This window comes from Schistocerca piceifrons, chromosome 1, assembly GCF_021461385.2.
Source record: "Schistocerca piceifrons isolate TAMUIC-IGC-003096 chromosome 1, iqSchPice1.1, whole genome shotgun sequence".
NCBI lineage: Eukaryota > Metazoa > Arthropoda > Insecta > Orthoptera > Acrididae > Schistocerca > Schistocerca piceifrons.
The window spans coordinates 544,943,613-544,963,603 of NC_060138.1; the positions used below are offsets into that span (position 1 = coordinate 544,943,613).

A 19,991-nucleotide genomic window follows, 5' to 3' on the forward strand; every position below is an offset into this window, starting at 1 on the left:
TAGAAACATGCGCATTGTTTTAAAATGAGGCCGCGTTCATTGTCAATACGTCCCAGAGATGGCAGCACCGTACGGCAGATGGAATTTTACTGCCAGCGGCGAGAATAAGAACTGTTTTAAATACTTAAAATGGCGACGTTTTCCTTACTTGAACAGCGTGCAATCATTCGTTTTCTGAATTTGCGTGGTGTGAAACCAATTGAAATTCATCGACAGTTGAAGGAGACATGTAGTGATGGAGTTATGGATGTGTCGAAAGGCGTTCGTGGGTGCGACAGTTTAATGAAGGCAGAACATCGTGTGACAACAAACCGAAACAACCTCAGGCTCGCACAAGCCGGTCTAACGACATGATCGAGAAAGTGGAGAGAATTGTTTTGGGGGATCGTCGAATGACTGTTGAACAGATCGTCTCCAGAGTTGGCATTTCTGTGTGTTCTGTGCACACAATCCTGCATGACGACCTGAAAATGCGAAAAGTGTCATCCAGGTGGGTGCCACGAATGCTGACGGACGACCACATGGCTGCCTGTGTGGCATGTTGCCAAGCAATGTTGACACGCAACGACAGCATGAATGGGACTTTCTTTTCGTCAGTTGTGACAATGGATGAGACATGGATGCCATTTTTCAATCCAGAAACAAAGCGCCAGTCAGCTCAATGGAAGCACACAGATTCACCGCCACCAAAAAAATTTCGGGTAACCGCCAGTGCTGAAAAAATGATGGTGTCCATGTCATGGGACAGCGAGGGCGTAATCCTTACCCATTGTGTTCCAAAGGGCAGTACGGTAACAGGTGCATCCTACAAAAATGTTTTGAAGAACAAATTCCTTCCTGCACTGCAACAAAAGGGCTGCGCGTGTGCTGTTTCACCAAGACAACGCACCCGCACATCGAGCTAACGTTACGCAACAGTTTCTTCGTGATAACAACTTTGAAGTGATTCCTCATGCTCCCTACTCACCTGACCTGGCTCCTAGTGACTTTTGGCTTTTTCCAACAATGGAAGACACTCTCCGTGGCCACACATTCACCAGCCGTGCTGCTATTGCCTCAGCGATTTTCCAGTGGTCAAAACAGACTCCTAAAGGAGCCTTCGCCGCTGCCAATGGAATCATGGCGTCAGCGTTGTGAAAAATGTGTACGTCTGCAGGGCAATTACGTCGAGAAGTAACGCCAGTTTCATCGATTTCGGGTGAGTAGTTAATTAGAAAAAAAATGGTAGGCCTTAGAACTTGAATGCACCTCGTATGTGATTAGACACATCCACATCTGCGTACAAGAAACTTTCCTTATTTGCAGGACACTCTGAGAAGTTTACAAGCTGTAACTTACTGCTACCTGCAACACCAACACCATATCATTGATTGAAGACTTTCTCTTTGACCTCCAAGACACAGGGAGGATCCCTAGTGACATTGGAATCGCAGGAAATGAACAGTCGGGTAATTTGGCCAAGAATGCTACCAGAAACGATGCCCTGAATAAGGGACACCATGCCTCGATTTACAGAGGACCCTATCCCAACAACTTCTAGTGTCACGGAATAAGAAGTGTTATGCAGTAGCTGACATTATCTACATGTACATCTACATCCATACTCGGCAAGTCACCTGACGGTGTGTGATGGAGGGTACTTTGAGTACCTCTATCGGTTCTCCCTTCTATTCCAGTCTTGTATTGTTCGTGGAAAGAAAGATTGTCGGCATGCCTCTGTGTGGGCTCTAATCTCTCTGATTTTATCCTCATGGTCTCTTCTCAAGATATACGTAGGAGGGAGCAATATACTGCTTGACTCCTTGGTGAAGGTAAGCTCTCGAAACTTCAACAAAAGCCCGTACCGAACTACTGAGCATCTCTCCTGCAAAGTCTTCCACTGGAGTTAATCTGTCATCTCCGTAACGCTTTTGCGATTACTAAATGATCCTGTAAGGAAGCCTGCTGCTCTCTGTTGGATCTTCTCTATCTCTTCTATCAACCCTACCCGGTACGGATCCCACACTGGTGAGCAATATTCAAGCAGTGGGCGAACAAGTGTACTGTAACCTACTTCCTTTGTTTTCGGATTGCATTTCCTTAGGATTCTTCCAATGAATCTCAGTCTGGCTTTACCGACGATTAATTTTAAATCACTCCTAATGCCTACTTCCAGATAATTTTTGGAATTAACTGCTTCCAGTTGCTGACCTGCTATATTGTAGCTAAATGATCTTTCTTTCTATGTATTCGCAGCACATTACACTTGCCTACATTGAGATTCAATTGCCATTCCCTGCACCATGCATCAATTCGTTGCAGATCCTCCTGCATTTCAGTACAATTTTCAATTGTTGTAACCTCTCGATATACTACAGCATCATCCGCAAAAAGTCTCAGTGAACTTCCGATTTTATCCCCAAGGTCATTTATGTATATTGTGAATAGCAACGGTCCTACGACACTCCCCTGCTGCACACCTGAAATCACCTTACTTCGGAAGACTTCTTTCCATTGAGAATGACATGCTGTGTTCTGTTATCTAGGAACTCTTCAATCCAATCACACAATTGGTCCAATTGGTCTGATAGTCCATATGCTCTTACTTTGTTCATTAAACGACTGTGGGGAACTGTATCGAATGCCTTGTGGAAGTCAAGAAACATGGCATCTACCTGGGAACCCGTGTCTATGGCCCTCTGAGTCTCGTGGACAAATAGTGCGAGCTGGGTTTCACAAGATCGTCTTTTTTGAAAACCATGCTGATGCCTACAGAGTAGATTTCTAGTCTCCAGAAAAGTCATTACACTCAAACATAATACGTATTCCAAAATTCTACAACTGATCGACATTAGAGATATAGGTCTATAGTTTTGCACATCTGATAGATGTCCCTCTTTGAAAACGGGGATAACCTGTGCCCTTTTCCAATCTTTTGGAATGCTATGCTCTTCTAGAGACCTATGGTACACCGCTGCAAGAATGAGGGCAAGTTCCTTCACATACTCTGTGTAAGATCAAACTGGTATCCCATCAGGTCCAGCGGCCTTTCCTCTTTGGAGTGATTTTAATTGTTTCTTTATCCCTCTGTCGTCTATTTCGATGTCTACCATTTTGTCATCTGTGCGACAATCTAGAGAGGGAACTACAGTGCAGTCTTCCTCTGTGAAACAGCTTTGGAAAAAGACATTTAGTATTTCGGCCTTTAATCTGTATCCTCTGTTTCAGTACCATTTCGGTCACAGAGTGTCCGGACATTTTGTTTTGATCCACCTACCGCTTTGACAGAAGACCAAAATTTCTTAGGATTTTCTGCCAAGTCAGTACATAGAACTTTACTTTCGAATTCATTGAACGCCTCTCACACTACATTTCGCTTCGTGTAATTTTTGTTTGTCTGCAAGGCTTTGGCTATGTTTATGTTTGCTGTGAAGTTCCCTTTGCTTCCGCAGCAGTTTTCTAACTCGGTTGTTGTACCACGGTGGCTCTTCTCCGTCTCTTACGGTCTTGCTTGGCACATACTCATCTAATGCATATTGTACTATTAAGCTATGTACTGTGAAAGATTGTATTCAAGCAATATATCCTGCTTAGGATCTACAGTTCTATGCCACAGTTGACTGACACATGAACAGATCCTTAAACATGTCACTGCATCTTAATGCAGATGTAATGTCAGTTATCAGTGCTGCACATTTTAGTAGAGTGCCCTACTTCTACTGTAATGAAGCAATCACTGAAGCTATCAGGCTCATTATCCTCAGTTTTAGCTGGTGTCATTCAAGGAGGTTACTTGGTTTTAAACTTTATTTGAAACTGCAGGTTGTGTAATCTTATTTGAAGACTAGAGAATGTGGTCGTGCTAACTCTTGGGCAGAGGTGGCTAGTAAGCTGGCCTGGTCCAACCTTGTGATTGAGTTATGTGTACGCTTCTACATTCCTCATTGTTGTAACATGAAGCCATGTCCATACTGCCATTAGAAACATGTTTTTGTTGCAAAAATGATTCCTGCACTGTTTGCAACAAGTTAGAAACATTGCTTCTTGTTAAGATCTTTATCAACACTAGTGGCAACTATTTCTCGGGATGTACTTGCATTGTCTGCATCTTTCTTTCTCATTGTGTATCTAGATTGTCTGCTATGCTATGTCCAATGACTCGAAAACTGTATTGATATGTGGCGCTGCACTGTTAACGCTCAAAAATTGAAGCAAGTTTAGAGACATAGTGGGAAGTAATCACACTAAACAAGAAGTGGTGGGAATAACCTCCGTGTGATGAATATGGAAGACTGCAGCTTTTTGTAACTGCACTAGGATCAGCTTTCTGTAACTTAACTAGGATCTCATCTTCCAGTTTTGAAATTCTGCTGAATATGGTAGCACCTTATATTTAAAAGGAAAACACAAATTTCAGGAAGCACTTCCAGGAAACCAAAGACCTCTTCGTTTTTTTTTTGCAACTGGAGATTCATTGCAGACCCTTGCATGTTTACAGGGAGGTTATAATTAAACTTTTGCTGCTTGAGCCAGTGTAGATGGAAAACTATTTTCCACGTGAGTACTCAACTTTACAGGAATGATATCCAGGCAGTATTCACTGGAGACTTTGCATTGTTAGTAGTGTTAGTTTCATGACTTGCCATTAGGTGCTGGTGCTGATATGGTGACATAGTGTTAAAACTCAAATGTTAGTGTGCTTTATAGTTGCATACACTCAACATGGGTCCATACAATTTGAGCAGGACTTTACTTGTAAAGCTGCTCTATCAGAACAACTACAGTAGTGCTGCTGCTCTTTGCGAATATGATGCACTAAAGGAATATGGAGAGGTCCTATTTCTGCACTGGGGTTGAAGAAAATGATTTGGAAGTTCAAGTTAGCTGGCAATTTGGGTATTGCTCCTGGGAGAGGCCGACTGCCAATTGCGCCACAAATTGTTAAAGAAGCTACTGTTGCCATGACTGATAATGCTGGAAGCACGAGCTGTATCACAACATCTGAAAATGCCATTGTCCACCAAAGTAATTCTTTCCAAAGAGTTTTTTACATCCTTGTAGCTGGAACTTGGGGCATTCCACAGGCCTACCTTCTATGATGACAAAAATTCCAAAACGTGCAGCTGTGTCCACCCCATTTCAATATCGGTAAGGAGTATCTGTGATGCTGCATGGGGTGTTGGGCTGTTTTTAGCTGATATAGTTCCCCCTATCTTATGGTAATTTAGCTTTCCTTTATACTTCCTTCCCACTTTTTCCATCTCAGCTAAACATACTGATGGTCATTTTGGCTGTCCTTCTCATTTCTTTTTGAGGAATATCATTGATGTGGTGCTCAGAGTGTAGAATGTCTGATGACCTAGTGCTTTGTTCCCGTAAACTCATCAGTCTAATCTGATGAATAGCTAATTTTAAGTAGGCCGTGAACAAGCATTAGAAATACTACATTTTTTCAACAATTTGTTGAAGTAGTTGTCCCAAAGCCTACCATGTTAAAAAATTTGTTGCCCTAATCCCCCAAGTTCTCAAAATATTCTCAGTAACTATGTAAAGAATTTTGTGGAAAATAATACACAGCTGAAATCACTACTTGAACTGTCCAGTAAACATAGACCAAGCTTTTTCTTTCAATGGCATGTTTGTTGACTTTATCAGTTCACAACCAAACTGTTATCTTGGAACCTAACATACACTATGGGTGGCACAACTGTCATTCACATAACTTTCATTTCAGAACATAAGAAAAAATAATGAAAAGCACTGGTAATCCCTATTTAAGGCAACATTTCCTTACCCAATGTAATTACAAATAATTTCTAGAGAATACTAAATGATGTCAGTTTTGGTGTTCAGAATACATCACGTATGTCACTGCTTCTTATTTGGCTACCAAAAACAGTCCTCCAGTCAGTTATGCAAAACACACACCTTGCCAGCCTGTGTAACATAGAAGATAAATGCCTTGGCCAACACTGCTCGTTGTCTATAGGTTAGCCATCTATTGAATTCTGATAATATGTTCTTTCAGTTTTCTTTAGTATTGTGATCCATCTTAAGGATATTTCGGCACCTGGATGTTAGCCTACTGAGTGCTGTTGTGCACTTGCTAACAAACCACCATTAAAACTGCATACCTGATTCGATATTCCATAAGCACATATTTTGTTGACTACGGAACATATAGAATGACATCAAATGCTTTCTGAAAATTGAGAGACGGATACTCTGTGAATTCAGTTGTTGTCTCTGCTGCTGCTGCTGCTGTTATTGTCATCATTGTCACTGTGGTTTTCAGCCTGAAGACGGTTTGATCGAGCTCTCCCCCCTCAGCCGAGCATGACTGCTGCAACCTAAATCCGCTTGAACCTGATTACGCAATCAAGTCTCTTTCTATGATTTTTACCCCACAGCACTTACTTCCATCATCAAATGGAATATTCCGTGCTGCTTCAGCATGAATCCTATAAGCTTATCCCCCCCTTTAGCCAAATTCACTTATCGATTTCTTTCCTCCCTAATTCAATTTATTATTTCTTCATTAGTTGTCCAATCTACCTGTCAGATGTACCAAGAGTTTTCTGTAGCACCACATTTGAAAAACTTTTATCGTCTTGTTGCCTGTAATGTTTACCTCCCATGTTTCAATTCTGTACAAGTCTACACTCTATAAAAGCAGGGAGCTAAACGTACCACAGCCGACGGTTTGGAAAATCTTACGGAAAAGGCTAAAGCAGAAGCCTTACCATTTAGAATTGCTACAAGCCCTGACACCCGATGACAAAGTCAAACGCTTTGAATTTTCGGCGTGGTTGCAACAGCTCATGGAAGAGGATGCGTTCAGTGTGAAACTTGTTTTCATTGATGAAGCAACATTTTTTCTTAATGGTGAAGTGAACAGACACAATGTGCGAACCTGGGCGGTAGAGAATCCTCACGCATTCGTGCAGCAAATTCGCAATTCACCAAAAGTTAACGTGTTTTGTGCAATCTCACAGTTTAAAGTTTACGGCCCCTTTTTCATCTGCGAAAAAAACGTTACAGGACACATGTATCTGGACATGCTGGAAAACTGGCTCATGCCACAACTGGAGACCCACAGAGCCGACTTCATTTTTCAACAGGATGGTGCTCCACCGCACTTCCATCATGATGTTCGGCATTTCTTAAACAGGAGATTGGAAAACCGATGGATCGGTCGTGGTGGAGATCACGATCGGCAATTCGTGTCATGGCCTCCACGCTCTGCCGACTTAACCCCGTGCGATTTCTTTCTGTGGGCTTATGTGAAAGATTCAGTGTTTAAACCTCCTCTACCAAGAAACGTGCCAGAACTGCGAGCTCGCATCAACGATGCTTTCGAACTCGTTGATGGGGACATGCTGCGCCGAGTGTGGAGGAACTTGATTATCGGCTTGATGTCTGCCGAATCACTAAAGGGGCACATATCGAACATTTGTGAATGCCTAAAAAAAACTTTTTGAGTTTTTGTATGTGTGTGCAAAGCATTGTGAAAATATCTCAAATAATAAAGTTATTGTAGAGCTGTGAAATCGCTTCAATCATTTGTAATAACCCTGTATATATATAATAAAAAAACAAAGATGATGTGACTTACCATACGAAAGCGCTGGCAGGTCGATAGATACACAAACAAACACATACATACACACAAAATTCAAGCTTTCGCAACCAGTGGTTGCTTCGTCAGGAAAGAGGGAAGGAGGGGGAAAGATGAAAGGATGTGGGTTTTAAGGGAGAGGGTAAGGAGTCATTCCAATCCCGGGAGCGGAAAGACTTACCTTAGGGGGGAATAAGGACAGGTATACACTCGCTCACACACACACACACACACACACACACACACACACACACACACACACACAAAAGCAGTGTTTTTGGACTGTTCCCACCACTTTGATTAGTGCCAGTTTCCACACACATCTCTCTCTCTCTCTCTCTCTCTCTCTCTCTCTCTGGTGCTGCTGCTGCTGCTCTGGCTTTACATATGTAATTTTAACATGCAATATGTTGATGCTGATTTCATATTATTCATCATTCTAGCCAAGAAAAACAAAATTATTCAAGTTCCAAACATATGCCCTTTCAAAGAAGACATATTAAAAGAAGTTGAAGCTTTGAAGAAGAAACAAGAAGAAGAAAAGCAGAGGATAAGGCAGGAGTTAAAAGAGAAAAAGAAGAAAGAAAAGGAAACAGCACAAAAATCTGCTACTTTGTCGACTCTTGTTACTGAAGCTGGAAAGAAAGAAAAAGTTCACGAGGCTTTGAACATTACATCTAATGATGATGGTGTTAAATATACCAAAGTTGATAGGTTGCAGTCATATTACAGAGAATTCAAAAAGGTAAAATTTAATCTACAGTTCTTACTTTCTATGATCATCCACTTTTTGCTGAGAATTTCTCTTTGTATTTCCCAAAAAATAAAGCTTTCTTTGCAGGTTGTGTGGCATGTGTTTGAAAGCTTCTGATTTCTTTCACTGACAAAATACCTAAAAATTATGGAGAGGGTTCTATATCTGCTCAACTCTCACTCTGCCTCTGTCGCCTTTTTCCCCCTGCCCCAGTTCAAGTGTTTACAAGCCAAAGTCTTGGAAATATGAAGCGCCTTTTAAAATAAAATAAATGTTCATAGTGATGATCTATTTCTAACATTACATGAAAGTAACACATTTACGTATAAAATCCTTTGATTATATATATTCAGCTTTCTTTTTTAATGAAATTTGAAGTTTTATTTTTTAAAAATAATGTATGTTCCTTTTTCTCAGAAAGTGTTCAAGAGATTTCTACAAAAAATTCTCTGTGTCATCTCTCTATATCTTGTAAGCTTCTCTCATGAGGTTTTTGGAATAGGTCAAATAGGTGAATTTTCATAATTTTTTAATTATAATTCCATAAGTACAATTTTAAATTCATTCAAATTTCCAAGCACTTTGCTCCATGTCCCAGCTTGCAATCAGAATTTCAAAATTTGCTCTTGAGATAACGTTTATTATGTTTACAGAAATATGTGTACAAAATTTCATAATTCTAGCATTCATAGAATCTGAGGAAAAGGTACATAAACTTTAAAAAACAAACTTTTCAGGAAACAATTTAAAGTTCAACCTAACTTTTTTCCTTACGTCACTTCTTCAGAAGAGAAGGCACCACATTTGTACTCTGGGTCGTCTTTCCCTTCAAGGCTTCTTTTCTGGTGTCTTGTTGTCTGTCTTCTTTCCTTTACCGGGTCTTCAACTGACTTTTCAGCTGCAGAGACACGCTGTAAATCTATTTTCTCAGTATGTCTTGAGTAAAATTTCCTATGCCCATTCTTTCTAATACCTTCATCCTCCCGACGTTCCCATCATTAAATACAATAACTGCATCATAAGTTGCAATTCTGACAACTGTAGCAGATGCAAATGTGTTTTTAGGGCATTGTTTCGAGTGAATTTAGAGACTAATTTGGATTTTGGGTTTTGCCATGAACACACTTTTTGAGAAGTGCAGGATCAGCCAAAAACCTGTAAGTGGGCTTGACAAGATCCAGGATACAATTTGGAAGCATCTCCTTGTGAATGTAGGGGTTGTTATCCCTCTCAGTTTGTAGATATTTACACCAGCTAATGTGGCACAGATTATGAATAGGGTGTTCATCTGTTGACAACATGTGGCAATATGTAGCCCATGCTGCACTTTTCTTCTCATATACACTGGATAGGTTCTGTCTGATAGACTTGCCGTATTACACTTGAAGAGAGTCTTATCATCTTCTTTGTGAGTCTGTTGTGTCCACCAGTGCCCTTTCCATCTTCCAACTTTTTGCTCTTCATGTCACTGACAAGTTTCCTCAATCTTGATCCCATTCTCTTCTGGATGTGACCTATGCATTCAAATTTCTCAGTTGAAAGTTCTCCATAAAGTTTACTCTCATTCACAGACTTGAATGTACTGGAGTCACCATCCCCAAGATATTTCACATATCTGACACCATGTTCCTTGACAGATCTCTTAAAAATAATTTGCATACCAGCTCCTTCCATTCCACCAGTAGAACCAGATGATGTTTTGCTGCAGTTATGCCCTTTTACATCTTCTTCACATTCTCCACTAAGTGCACAGTTATGGCAGAATTTGCTCATAACTTGAATATCTATTACCTTCCCTGTCTCAATACTTATGACACTTGACACACCATATAAAGACGTATGCCCTCTTTTCATGAATTTACCATCACGACACAAGATCTGTTCTAACATAACGAGAATCGTTCTCATCTAACGGGCCATTGTCTGCAATAGCTTCTACTGTAGTTGTTATCATACTGTCCTCACACAAGTCAGAAATTTATGTTTTCCAGTACACAGTTTATTTGTGTAAATCTCAGACATGGCACTGGCATATTCATTATTCCACACAATAAATTTCCCCCTTCTTTCCCACCTCCAATGCACCTCAATCCATAGGTAAACCTCATATTAGCTTCATAGTAACAGTTTTTACAGTTAGAAGTTTTGAATGAGCTGTCAGCATCGCATTTTTTGCACATAATTTGCAGATTTGCTGCCAAGCCTACTCCCTTACCATCATCTATAATCTGAATGTTATCACTACCACACATCTTATTGTTTATAAGATACGGAAAAGAGTCAAAGATGATCTATAAAACCAGAGTATGTATCATGGCCTTCTAGATGTATCCTGCACATGCTTGGTTGAAAGTAATACACAGATTCGTTGTTCATTGAGCTGGTATTGAAGTGCTGCTTCAAAAAGTGGGCGTGGCAGGAAGGCCGCGTCACACTTTTAATTAATTTTCAAGCACTTTGGATGTGATTTCAATATTGAAACTTTGGAAACTTATTCTCCATGAGTTGTACTAACAAATAAAAAATGAATCGAAAATTGACATTTTTGGTCAATTTCATCGAGGTCCCCCCTTAATTCTTCAATCAGTTTATTTCCATTTTTGTTAATCACTAAGAAATATCTTGGTAGACTGTCTGTAAAGTGGTAAATCTGTTACTGATTCTAATTGCACATTATTGGTCATTTTGCATTGTGAATTAAATGAGCAGCTCTGCATTAGCATACAAATAAGCAATCTACTAGGAAAGAGCATCTGCCCATACATTTGTATTTATATTGGCAAAAGTTCAGTGTGCTGAGTTTTTAAATACTTTCCCACCCACTCTTTTTCTGAGATTTGACCTTGTTTGACTATTTTGGTGTTTCCTAGCTTAAGGACACATGTCTCACATTCTGGATGATGGTGTTTCAAATCCCTACCTAGCCATATGGGTTTAAGTTTATTGTGGTCTCTCTAAATTGTGTGAGGTAAAATGGGGGGGATGGTCTTTTAGAAAAGAACATGGCTGATTTCTTCTTCCAATCTGATCTTAGACTGCATCTCTTGGAGGGATAGTATACCATAATTGTCCTTCTGTCTTGCCGTCAAGAAAACTTATATTAGGAAGAAATTTGTTGAATAAGCTGATTATCTTTGCTTTAAATGAGTGTTATGGAGAGTGGAAAACAAATTTATTTGCTGAGGAAATGAAAGAAGTGAAAAATCTTGCTTGACCATACGCATACACAGTAGAAATTGTGTTGAGAGAGAAACTTTTCATTAAACCTTCTTATGATTTTTTGGTCCTTGCTTAACCTGTTTCTGTGTCATGAGAGGTTTTTTTATATATGTGTATTTTTAAAAACTGCGAAACTTTTGTAACCATTATCCGACACAATTGTGGCCCAGGTGCTGCAAGCAGCTGATGTCATTCTGGAGGTTGTGGATGCCAGAGATCCCTTGGGAACGCGCTGTCAACAGGTAGAGCAAGCTGTTCGCGATTCTGCTGGCAGCAAGAGACTTGTTCTTGTTCTGAACAAAGCAGGTAGTGTATAGCTTCTAATTGCAAGATAATCTATCATCATCCAATTCCCTTTCCTTTTGACAGCTCTTAGTTTTGATTGCATGTGTATTGTAACTCGTGGTCTGTCCCCTCCCTTTATGCAACCTTGAAAAAAGTGATCCATAGCCACAAATGTCTGTTAGTCTCTACCACAATGAGTTATTGTACACTCTTTGACATAAAACTTGACCGGCGGCCGGCCGCTTCAGAGGCTAAGTCCGCGCCGATCGCGACATGGGACAATAAAACTGGCCAACTCGCTAATTCTCTAAGTCCGGTCATCTGCACAATCTGGCAACACTGCAGACTGCGGCACTTCCTGGAGGAAAACTTGTCCCATGATGGAGAAACTATAGGCTGATTGCACCTGTGGTCTAGCGGTAGCGTGCGTTGTTTCTGTTCATAATGTCAGTGGATCGAGAGCAGCTGGCATAAAATATTTTTATAGCCTCTTCTGCCTGAATACTGAACACGTGAATGTAATAGTAGCGCAGATTCAATCTATTTCGCTTTCTGACACACCGATATCAAAATTTTGTCCAGTAACCATTTTGCGGCAGATTTCCTGTAGACTGTCCTCCTCTGGACGCCGTAATCGGCAAAGCTCCGGGATCCATTAGCTGGCTACTGACAGCGGCCGTGGCGACAGCTGCGGCGCTGCACTCCCCCGTTCTTTATCGAAAGCGCCTGCTACCGCTCATCGCTTTTGATGATTTAAAACGCTTTATTATTAAATGTTGCTCCACAGAAAATTTCTACGATTTCCATTCACGCTCAAAAGCAACGGAGACAGACGCCCTAATTAGTAGGCGGGTATTATATTACATTAATCGGCAAGAGCTGAGTATGGCCCGAAATTAATTTTATAGACTGGGACGAAATTAAACCACCTCACTACATTCGATGAATTTATAAATGCTTTATACCTCGTTTCTTTTCCTTTCAAACTCAATTATTTGTGCAACTTTTGGTCAATGTTTGGATGTTTTCGTCAAGCCAGAGTGAGCGTCTGTGGTGTAAAGTGTATTACAGTTCTTGTTTCATTTCTTATGGTAAGTCTATGCGATAAACTGTGTGAATACCTTGCAATGCATGCTCTGTAGCAGTGCAGGAACACTGCACATTTGGAGTTTCATGTATGGGTTCATGAAGTATTTATTGTTGATCGGAAGTGATAGTTAAGGTCATCAGATTTAAACCAGAAAAATTTGTCGTTTTGAAGGTTTCAGAGAACGGAAAGGAATTGCTAACGCCGGTGTTAGAAAACGTCTACAGTTAAATGCTATTGCAAAAATTTAGAAGAAGGGAACTATATTAATGAACATGTGCACTTCATAAACAACCTTCTGACATGTTAGACCTATATGACGAACAAAGCTCAAATTTATATCGTTGAAAGTCGGTTTGAATCTTTTCAGGACCTATTTTACAGTGAAGCACCTTGGAATTTGCAAAGCAGAAGTCCATGATATTAACTTAATTTACTAAGTCGAAATCGGACGAAGGTTCATGTTTAAAGGCATTCTTCAGATTTCGCATAAGAAATTTTTACTAGCAGTTTGCAACTCCATTAATTAAAATGGAAAGTAAAAGGTTGTAGTCAGCGGCTTCTACCGTGATTCGAACTGCTATGTCTTATAATACAAGCACTGCAAAGCACAAGGGAACCTCTGAACTAACGACACACTGGCGGCCAGAGGCGGACTATAGTCACTGCGATGTTGCCTGAGCCTCAAAACGCAACCTTAAACACACAGAGGAGGTGGAGATTACTGTTTTAACGTCCCGTCGACAACGATGTCATTAGAGACGGAGCACAAGCTCGGATTAGGGAAGGATGGGGAAGGAAATCGGCCGTGCCCTTCCTAAGGAACCATCCCGGCATTTGCCTGAAGCGATTTAGGGAAATCATTGAAAACCTAAATCAGGATGGCCGGGTGCGGGATTGCACCGTCGTCCTCCCGAATGCACACACAAACAGGTGTTACTTATGTGAAGAACGCCGTTCTTGGAGTCCATAAATTAAATATACTTTCTAATTGTGTCATCTTGCAGTGGATTATATCGTACGAGTCTTCGATGTGGGAAACGAATGTCAAGTGAATTTAGCGAGGTAACGCCGACCTACACCCGGAAGTAAATGCACTATCAGAGTGTTGACAAATACTTGCTACAACGCTGCCATTTCTCGGCTCTCTGACGAGGCAGCTCTTCAGCGAAATGCTTGCCGTGATTCTCCGATACGGTTCTTCAGAGTGGAGACGCGCGCGCACGTTTGGTTTTTATGCGGCGTTCTCCCCTGATGGTTTCTGACGTCGCCTTGTGGGCTATGGATACATATGAGACACTCAATTATCATTAATCCAGAATGATACAAGTTTCAGCTTCCGGCGTGGAAGAAGGCTGTTCACGCCGACATTATATCATTTCAACGTAGGGAAAGCAAAACGGATCATTCAATGTTTCTCATTCAACATAAAGCATGTGAGATAAATTTCCGTAACGTTCATAATCATCTAAAAATACAAACGAAGTAAAGATACACCGGAAGCTTATTCGAATTGAATATAATGTAAGATACCAAACGCTTTGCACCTCGATGTCGAATTTGTCCACTTGCAATCTTTTGCAGCATACACATAGAATGTCATGATTACCACGAGAATGAAGAAATATGTTGGTAAGGATGGAAGCAAGAAAGGACGCAGTCAACAAATATTCTATTCCTCATGGCATACATTTCATTTGACACGTAAGAAGAGGTAAAGCGGGAATTTACTTTCGTTAACACGAAAGACATGCCGCACATATTGATAACGAGGAAGTCTGCGTCTTCATACGTTTCCTTAGGAAATATCAACTTTAAATTGCATAACGCAAACATTTTTAACAGACACGAATTCCTACCCAGCATCTATTGTCCCTGTTAACGAACGACGAGAGATGTTAAATATTGCTTCTTCACAAGTAACTTACTTGAAATGCCGTGAGGTAAAGCTGTGTGTTGGACACGGATTCGAACCCGGAACCTAATCGGATTGCTATCGAAGCACAGTCAAATGTGACATATCGGAATTTTGCGGCAGTAGCTAGATGTTTTAACTGAAATGACGAGACTAATTTTTTCCTTCCCAGGACTCCAACCCGGCACCTATCGCTGTTATATTCTAGAGAAAACGAGCGTTAAATATGGGTTTGTTGCACCAGCAGTGACATGTGGCATGTTTGAACTGAAATAATATGACGAAGAGTTCAGCGCTCACTGGGAATAGAGCCCCACACATATCGTTGTTGACTACACACAAAGAGAAGTCAGCTACCGAATTTTTCTCCACCAGCTGCTCAGAATAGCATCTTGAACTTACAGTCATCTCGCAAATAGTTCTGTGTCTCACTGGGAGTTAAAAACGTCAGATATCGTTAGTGTTGACAGCGAATGAAAATACATTAAAAATCAAAATTATTATCCACCAGCAGATAGGTGTTCTCATGATAGAGCTTGATAATACATAATTAAATCTTTAGTGCCGGCCAGGATTCGATCCCATTCACACGTAATATGTGAAGGTGTTGAGGAATCTGCAGTTTTGGACAAACAACAAATTGTAACCGAGCTGTATTGCCACGAAGGGATCAAATTCCGCGTTAAGGGCGGTCTGAGTTGCATTCCCAGTTCAGAACCAATTTTATCGACATACAGAAGCTCAAATAAAAGATGGAATAAGTGTCCTGTGACCATACATAGCGTTTGTGTCGTCACTTGAAATAAATAACTAGTATAAGAAAGGTTACTGGTGATAGAGTTTCTACATGTCGCCACTCCAGACTTTATTGTGGTTCAACCTACCGTCTACTTGGTAAAGAAGGAATATCATCTTTAATGTGAATTTTCAGACCACGCAGCCATTATATCTCCTTCACTTGGTGTAGCCAGGAGAGAATGGAATCTGTCTCTCCCTATCTAAAATCATTGACAGAAGTGGGAATCGAACCCAGACCATAGGTATAACAACCTACCATCCGTCCAACAGACCACGAAATCCCCTTCTCTGCGAGTCATTTTTCTATCGTAACGCAGTTGCGCCACACTGGATGAGAATTCTGACACACAGGCTCCCTGTAGTAATTTGCAGCATGTTCAGTAAATTCATTTACCTGGTTGACCGAATCACCATGAACTAGCTGCCTCGGCTACCCAGTGCATACATTCGACTATTTTGTAATCACAGAAATAAAATCACGTAACTGCCACCTACACACAACTGCCAACAGTGTAGGATGCAGAAGTTTAAATAGGAAGTGTTCCTTTCCACTTGAGCTATTCTATTGCGCTATCTGTTACTAGAAAACGTCGCTCAGTCCAAAAGAAAAGCTGTAACTGTTTGTCTCTCAGAAGTCAAGACCTGGCCATATGCATAATCTCACAGTGCTGTGGAATCCAAAAGTTCTGGAGGAATAGTTGCCGAGCTCTGGAGCTGTTGTAGCTACGTGTCAGCTTGTAGCATAGATAAGATGTCGCGAGTTTGAATACATTCAGTGCCACATTTAATAAAACGCAATTCTGCTCTCTGCTGAAGTTATCAATCTAATGGAACTTTGAACTTAATTCCCTTCACTTCTCAACCCAAAGTAGTCGCATGTGGAAAAAGGACTAACTACTGTGACATTTTGTTCTGTTCAGGTTTAATAGACAGCAGACAGCAGATGCATCTCGAAGATGTGTAGGGAGAGCGCATCGTGCCATAATATGTCAGAAAAGTATTTTCTACATTAGCTGTCGTGTGGTAGTGATATTTTATTCTTCTTCAAACTTTGACAGCTTTAACTCAGAACAAGTTTTCTACATGCATGTAATCAATAAACTGCATGTGCATTGTCAGACTGTCATAGGTAACATCAGAGAATTCGCATATATCGTTGATGATTAATTTCTCTCTCATGTTTACTATTGTTTTAACAACACTAAAGGAAACCTTACGAAAATTGTGCACTGTATTATAAGAAATGAAATAAAACTAACCATGATAACCTTACGACAAAAGTATCTGTACACAAGCATGCCTCTATCGACACGAATTAGTAAAATACTACTCACTTAGATTTTGATTGGGTCTGTGTTTAATTGGTATGCTGTGTCATACTCAAGAGGTATGCAAATGTGGCATTTCATAAATATAGTTACGTATTCCTAGAAACCCAAAATTCGCTTGTCAGCAGCGGAAAGAGGCGTTACCTGTTGTGCAGCATTGTAAGTTTTTCAACATTGCACTATGAGCTGAAAGCGTTTTCTTGCGATTTCCTTATTGATGTTTGATCTGACTGCTTGTAGCTCTTTCACAGAAGGGATAAAAACGTTACAGTCAGTGAGACTGGAACTGCGAACCGTAACAGACGCTGTTTCACAGGTCAGCACGTTACCACAGAGCTGGCGAGGAGGTACGGGTCTCAGCTTCCTATTTCGAGGGCAATAGTAACTAGAACTCGTAAACCGCTATTTAAAGGTCGAGATTAGTTGCGATTTTCCACCTCCAACGACTTTCCTGGGCTGAAAACCGTAAATTTTCAATCTTTTGTTACCCTTCAAGCGATAATAACTCAGATTATTCAATGGAAATGACAGGTAAAATCAAGTGAACTTTGAGGCTTAATTCCGTGCACACCAGGAAGTAACTCGTCGATCACAGAGTTGCCAAACATACGTTGCCTTGTTGCCAAATCTCAGTTACAGTACCAGCAGGAAGAAGACGAACCGATGTGATCCTACAGCGGTCTGGGAAGTGACCATAGCTGGTGTCTCCAAGTCGCGGCTGCTACGGCCTGGAATACGTAATGCGTCTGATTCGCTTTCTGTAACTAGGTTTAGGGCCTGGAGCGTAGTTACTAATAATACTCAGAACTGACTGCAAACTGAGCATCATAAATCAGTAACTCTCATTGTTGTTTTTATATTTCTTTCGTAAGTGTACTCAAAACTAAGAAAGTCATTCACAGGCGTTTTCGTGCCTCGCCGATAGTCGAGCACAACAAACAAATAATAAAAAAAAAGAATGTGTGTGTGTGTGTGTGTGTGTGTGTGTGTGTGTGTGTGTGTGTGCGTGTGTGTGTGTGTGTGGGAGAGAGAGAGAGAGAGAGAGAGAGAGAGAGAGAGAGAGAGAGGGAGGGAGGGAGGGAGGGAGGGAAATAAAAAGCAATGAGAGAGAGTGTAAAAAATTGTTGTAAAGAAATTGAATCATGGTATTTAAAGAACTTTTTCATTAAAATGACACGTTCCACATCATTACGAAATGTCGTATTCATGATCTATTGAACAAGAGGTAATCTAATGTAATCTAATCTAATCACATCATATTGATGATTAGCCATGAAGAGTCATGAATTACCGAAAGTTTTGCCAATACCAGTAACCAAATCTAAACTTGAAAATAAAAGACGACAATTTTTGTAATAAACCGTGACTCCTATCAAGACCCTTTCGTCCCTGTTATCTAACCACGAAAGATGTCTAATATACCTCCATTCTGGAGTAACAAAGTGTGCATGCATTTAAAGATGAAGTGCATGATGTGAAGTTCTGTGACGGACATACGAACCCAACACGTAATCCGATTGTTAACTAAGAAAAATCAAATGTTACGTATCGGTTTTTCTTACGAGCCGCTAGGTGTTTGAATCTAAAATAAGGATACAAACTTTTGTGCCTAAGCGACAATCGAACTGCACACCTACCGTGCATCCACGAATATAGCATAAGTATCAGTTGCTTACTCATGAACAGTAAGATGTGTGCGTGTTTGACCAGAAATAACGACACCTGTTGCAATTGTTGGCAACACATGAACAGACATTGAAATTGCGCGTTAATTTTCACTAGCAGGTCGGTGTGCACTTGATAAAGCTAGAAATGAAATTATGAATATTTTTGTACTGGATCAGGTTTCAGACCCACATACTTACCTTTGGAGGAGACCTAGAGAAGATTGCAGTCTTTGGAAAAGGAACGAAATGACTGAACTATACTGTTCCGAGAGATTCAGATCCTCGAAAGAGGAGATACGAATTCGAATCACAGTCCAGCACCAAATTTTTAAACGTCTCTAGTTCAATCAAGTACAAGTAAAATAAGAGCCCTGTCCCTTTAAATGGCTATCGGTTCATTAAATAAAATAAAATTGGCTAATGTAAGTAAGCTTACTGGCGACTGTATTTCTGTTTACCATGATTTCCGCTGTGTCATTTCCCAACGTAAACCGGCTCTGCCCAGTCGGTAATGAAGGAACGTGATGTTTAATGCGGATTCTGGATTATAACGTCTTTCTCTTGAGGTTACCAGAGGTAAAATAAATATGTTTGTGCCTCTTAAAAGTAAATGCCTGAACCCACGCATTGCACCTGTGATAGCTCGTTCCACCAGACCATTGTGGTCACATTACCCAGCCCCAGGAGTGTGCTGTAACGGATGATGTGCTTAGCTTACAAAATTAGTCACGGTGGAAAAAATGCGAGTCTATTAAATGGTCAAGTAGAAGCAAGCCTCTGACGCAGAGATTATGCTATTCTCATGTCAGCAGGATGTAAAGACTCTTCTAGGCATCATAGGCAGGATGTGAAGCCATTTTGATTTTTCACAAATTCAGCAAATTTCTTAGTTCGCGAAAATCCACTGTGAAGTGTGAAGTTGCCGGATAATTCGATTATTACTGTTATTATTAATATCATTTTAATTATACCGCTGCTGGAACTCAAGTGCTTGAACATCATTTAATGCCTTTTGGTCACTATAGAAATAGTTTCCCATGAACAGTTTCTTTCCCTGTCTACGGAATCCTTTTCATGTTAATATCAAACACCAGCAATTAGTCATAGATTACATTAAAACTAAAGTAATTGACGAAGACGTTACGTGGTAACAAAATCGCACTGCCTTTCTTCATTTACTTTCGCCTAGAAATGGCTATCGATTACTGACAAACCAAAAGGCAAGTGATCTTACTGCCTTCCGATATACGTTGCTGTTAGTTCTTCCACATGATGTGGTCGACATGACCTGTTTCAAGTAGTGTATGACAGACAGTGTTTTAGAAAATCTATTGTTTCCCT

The 19,991-nt window shown here is 40.5% G+C and overlaps 1 protein-coding gene across 1 annotated transcript in view; it reads left to right on the forward strand.

Moving 5' to 3' along the window:
* The window catches only part of LOC124800063 (guanine nucleotide-binding protein-like 3 homolog), a 114,471-nt gene that overhangs the window by 12,328 nt on the left and 82,152 nt on the right, over positions 1-19,991 (forward strand). Inside the window, 2 exon segments of the mRNA XM_047262966.1 lie at positions 8,041-8,342; positions 11,741-11,876. Coding sequence (XP_047118922.1) covers positions 8,041-8,342; positions 11,741-11,876 — 438 coding nt within the window.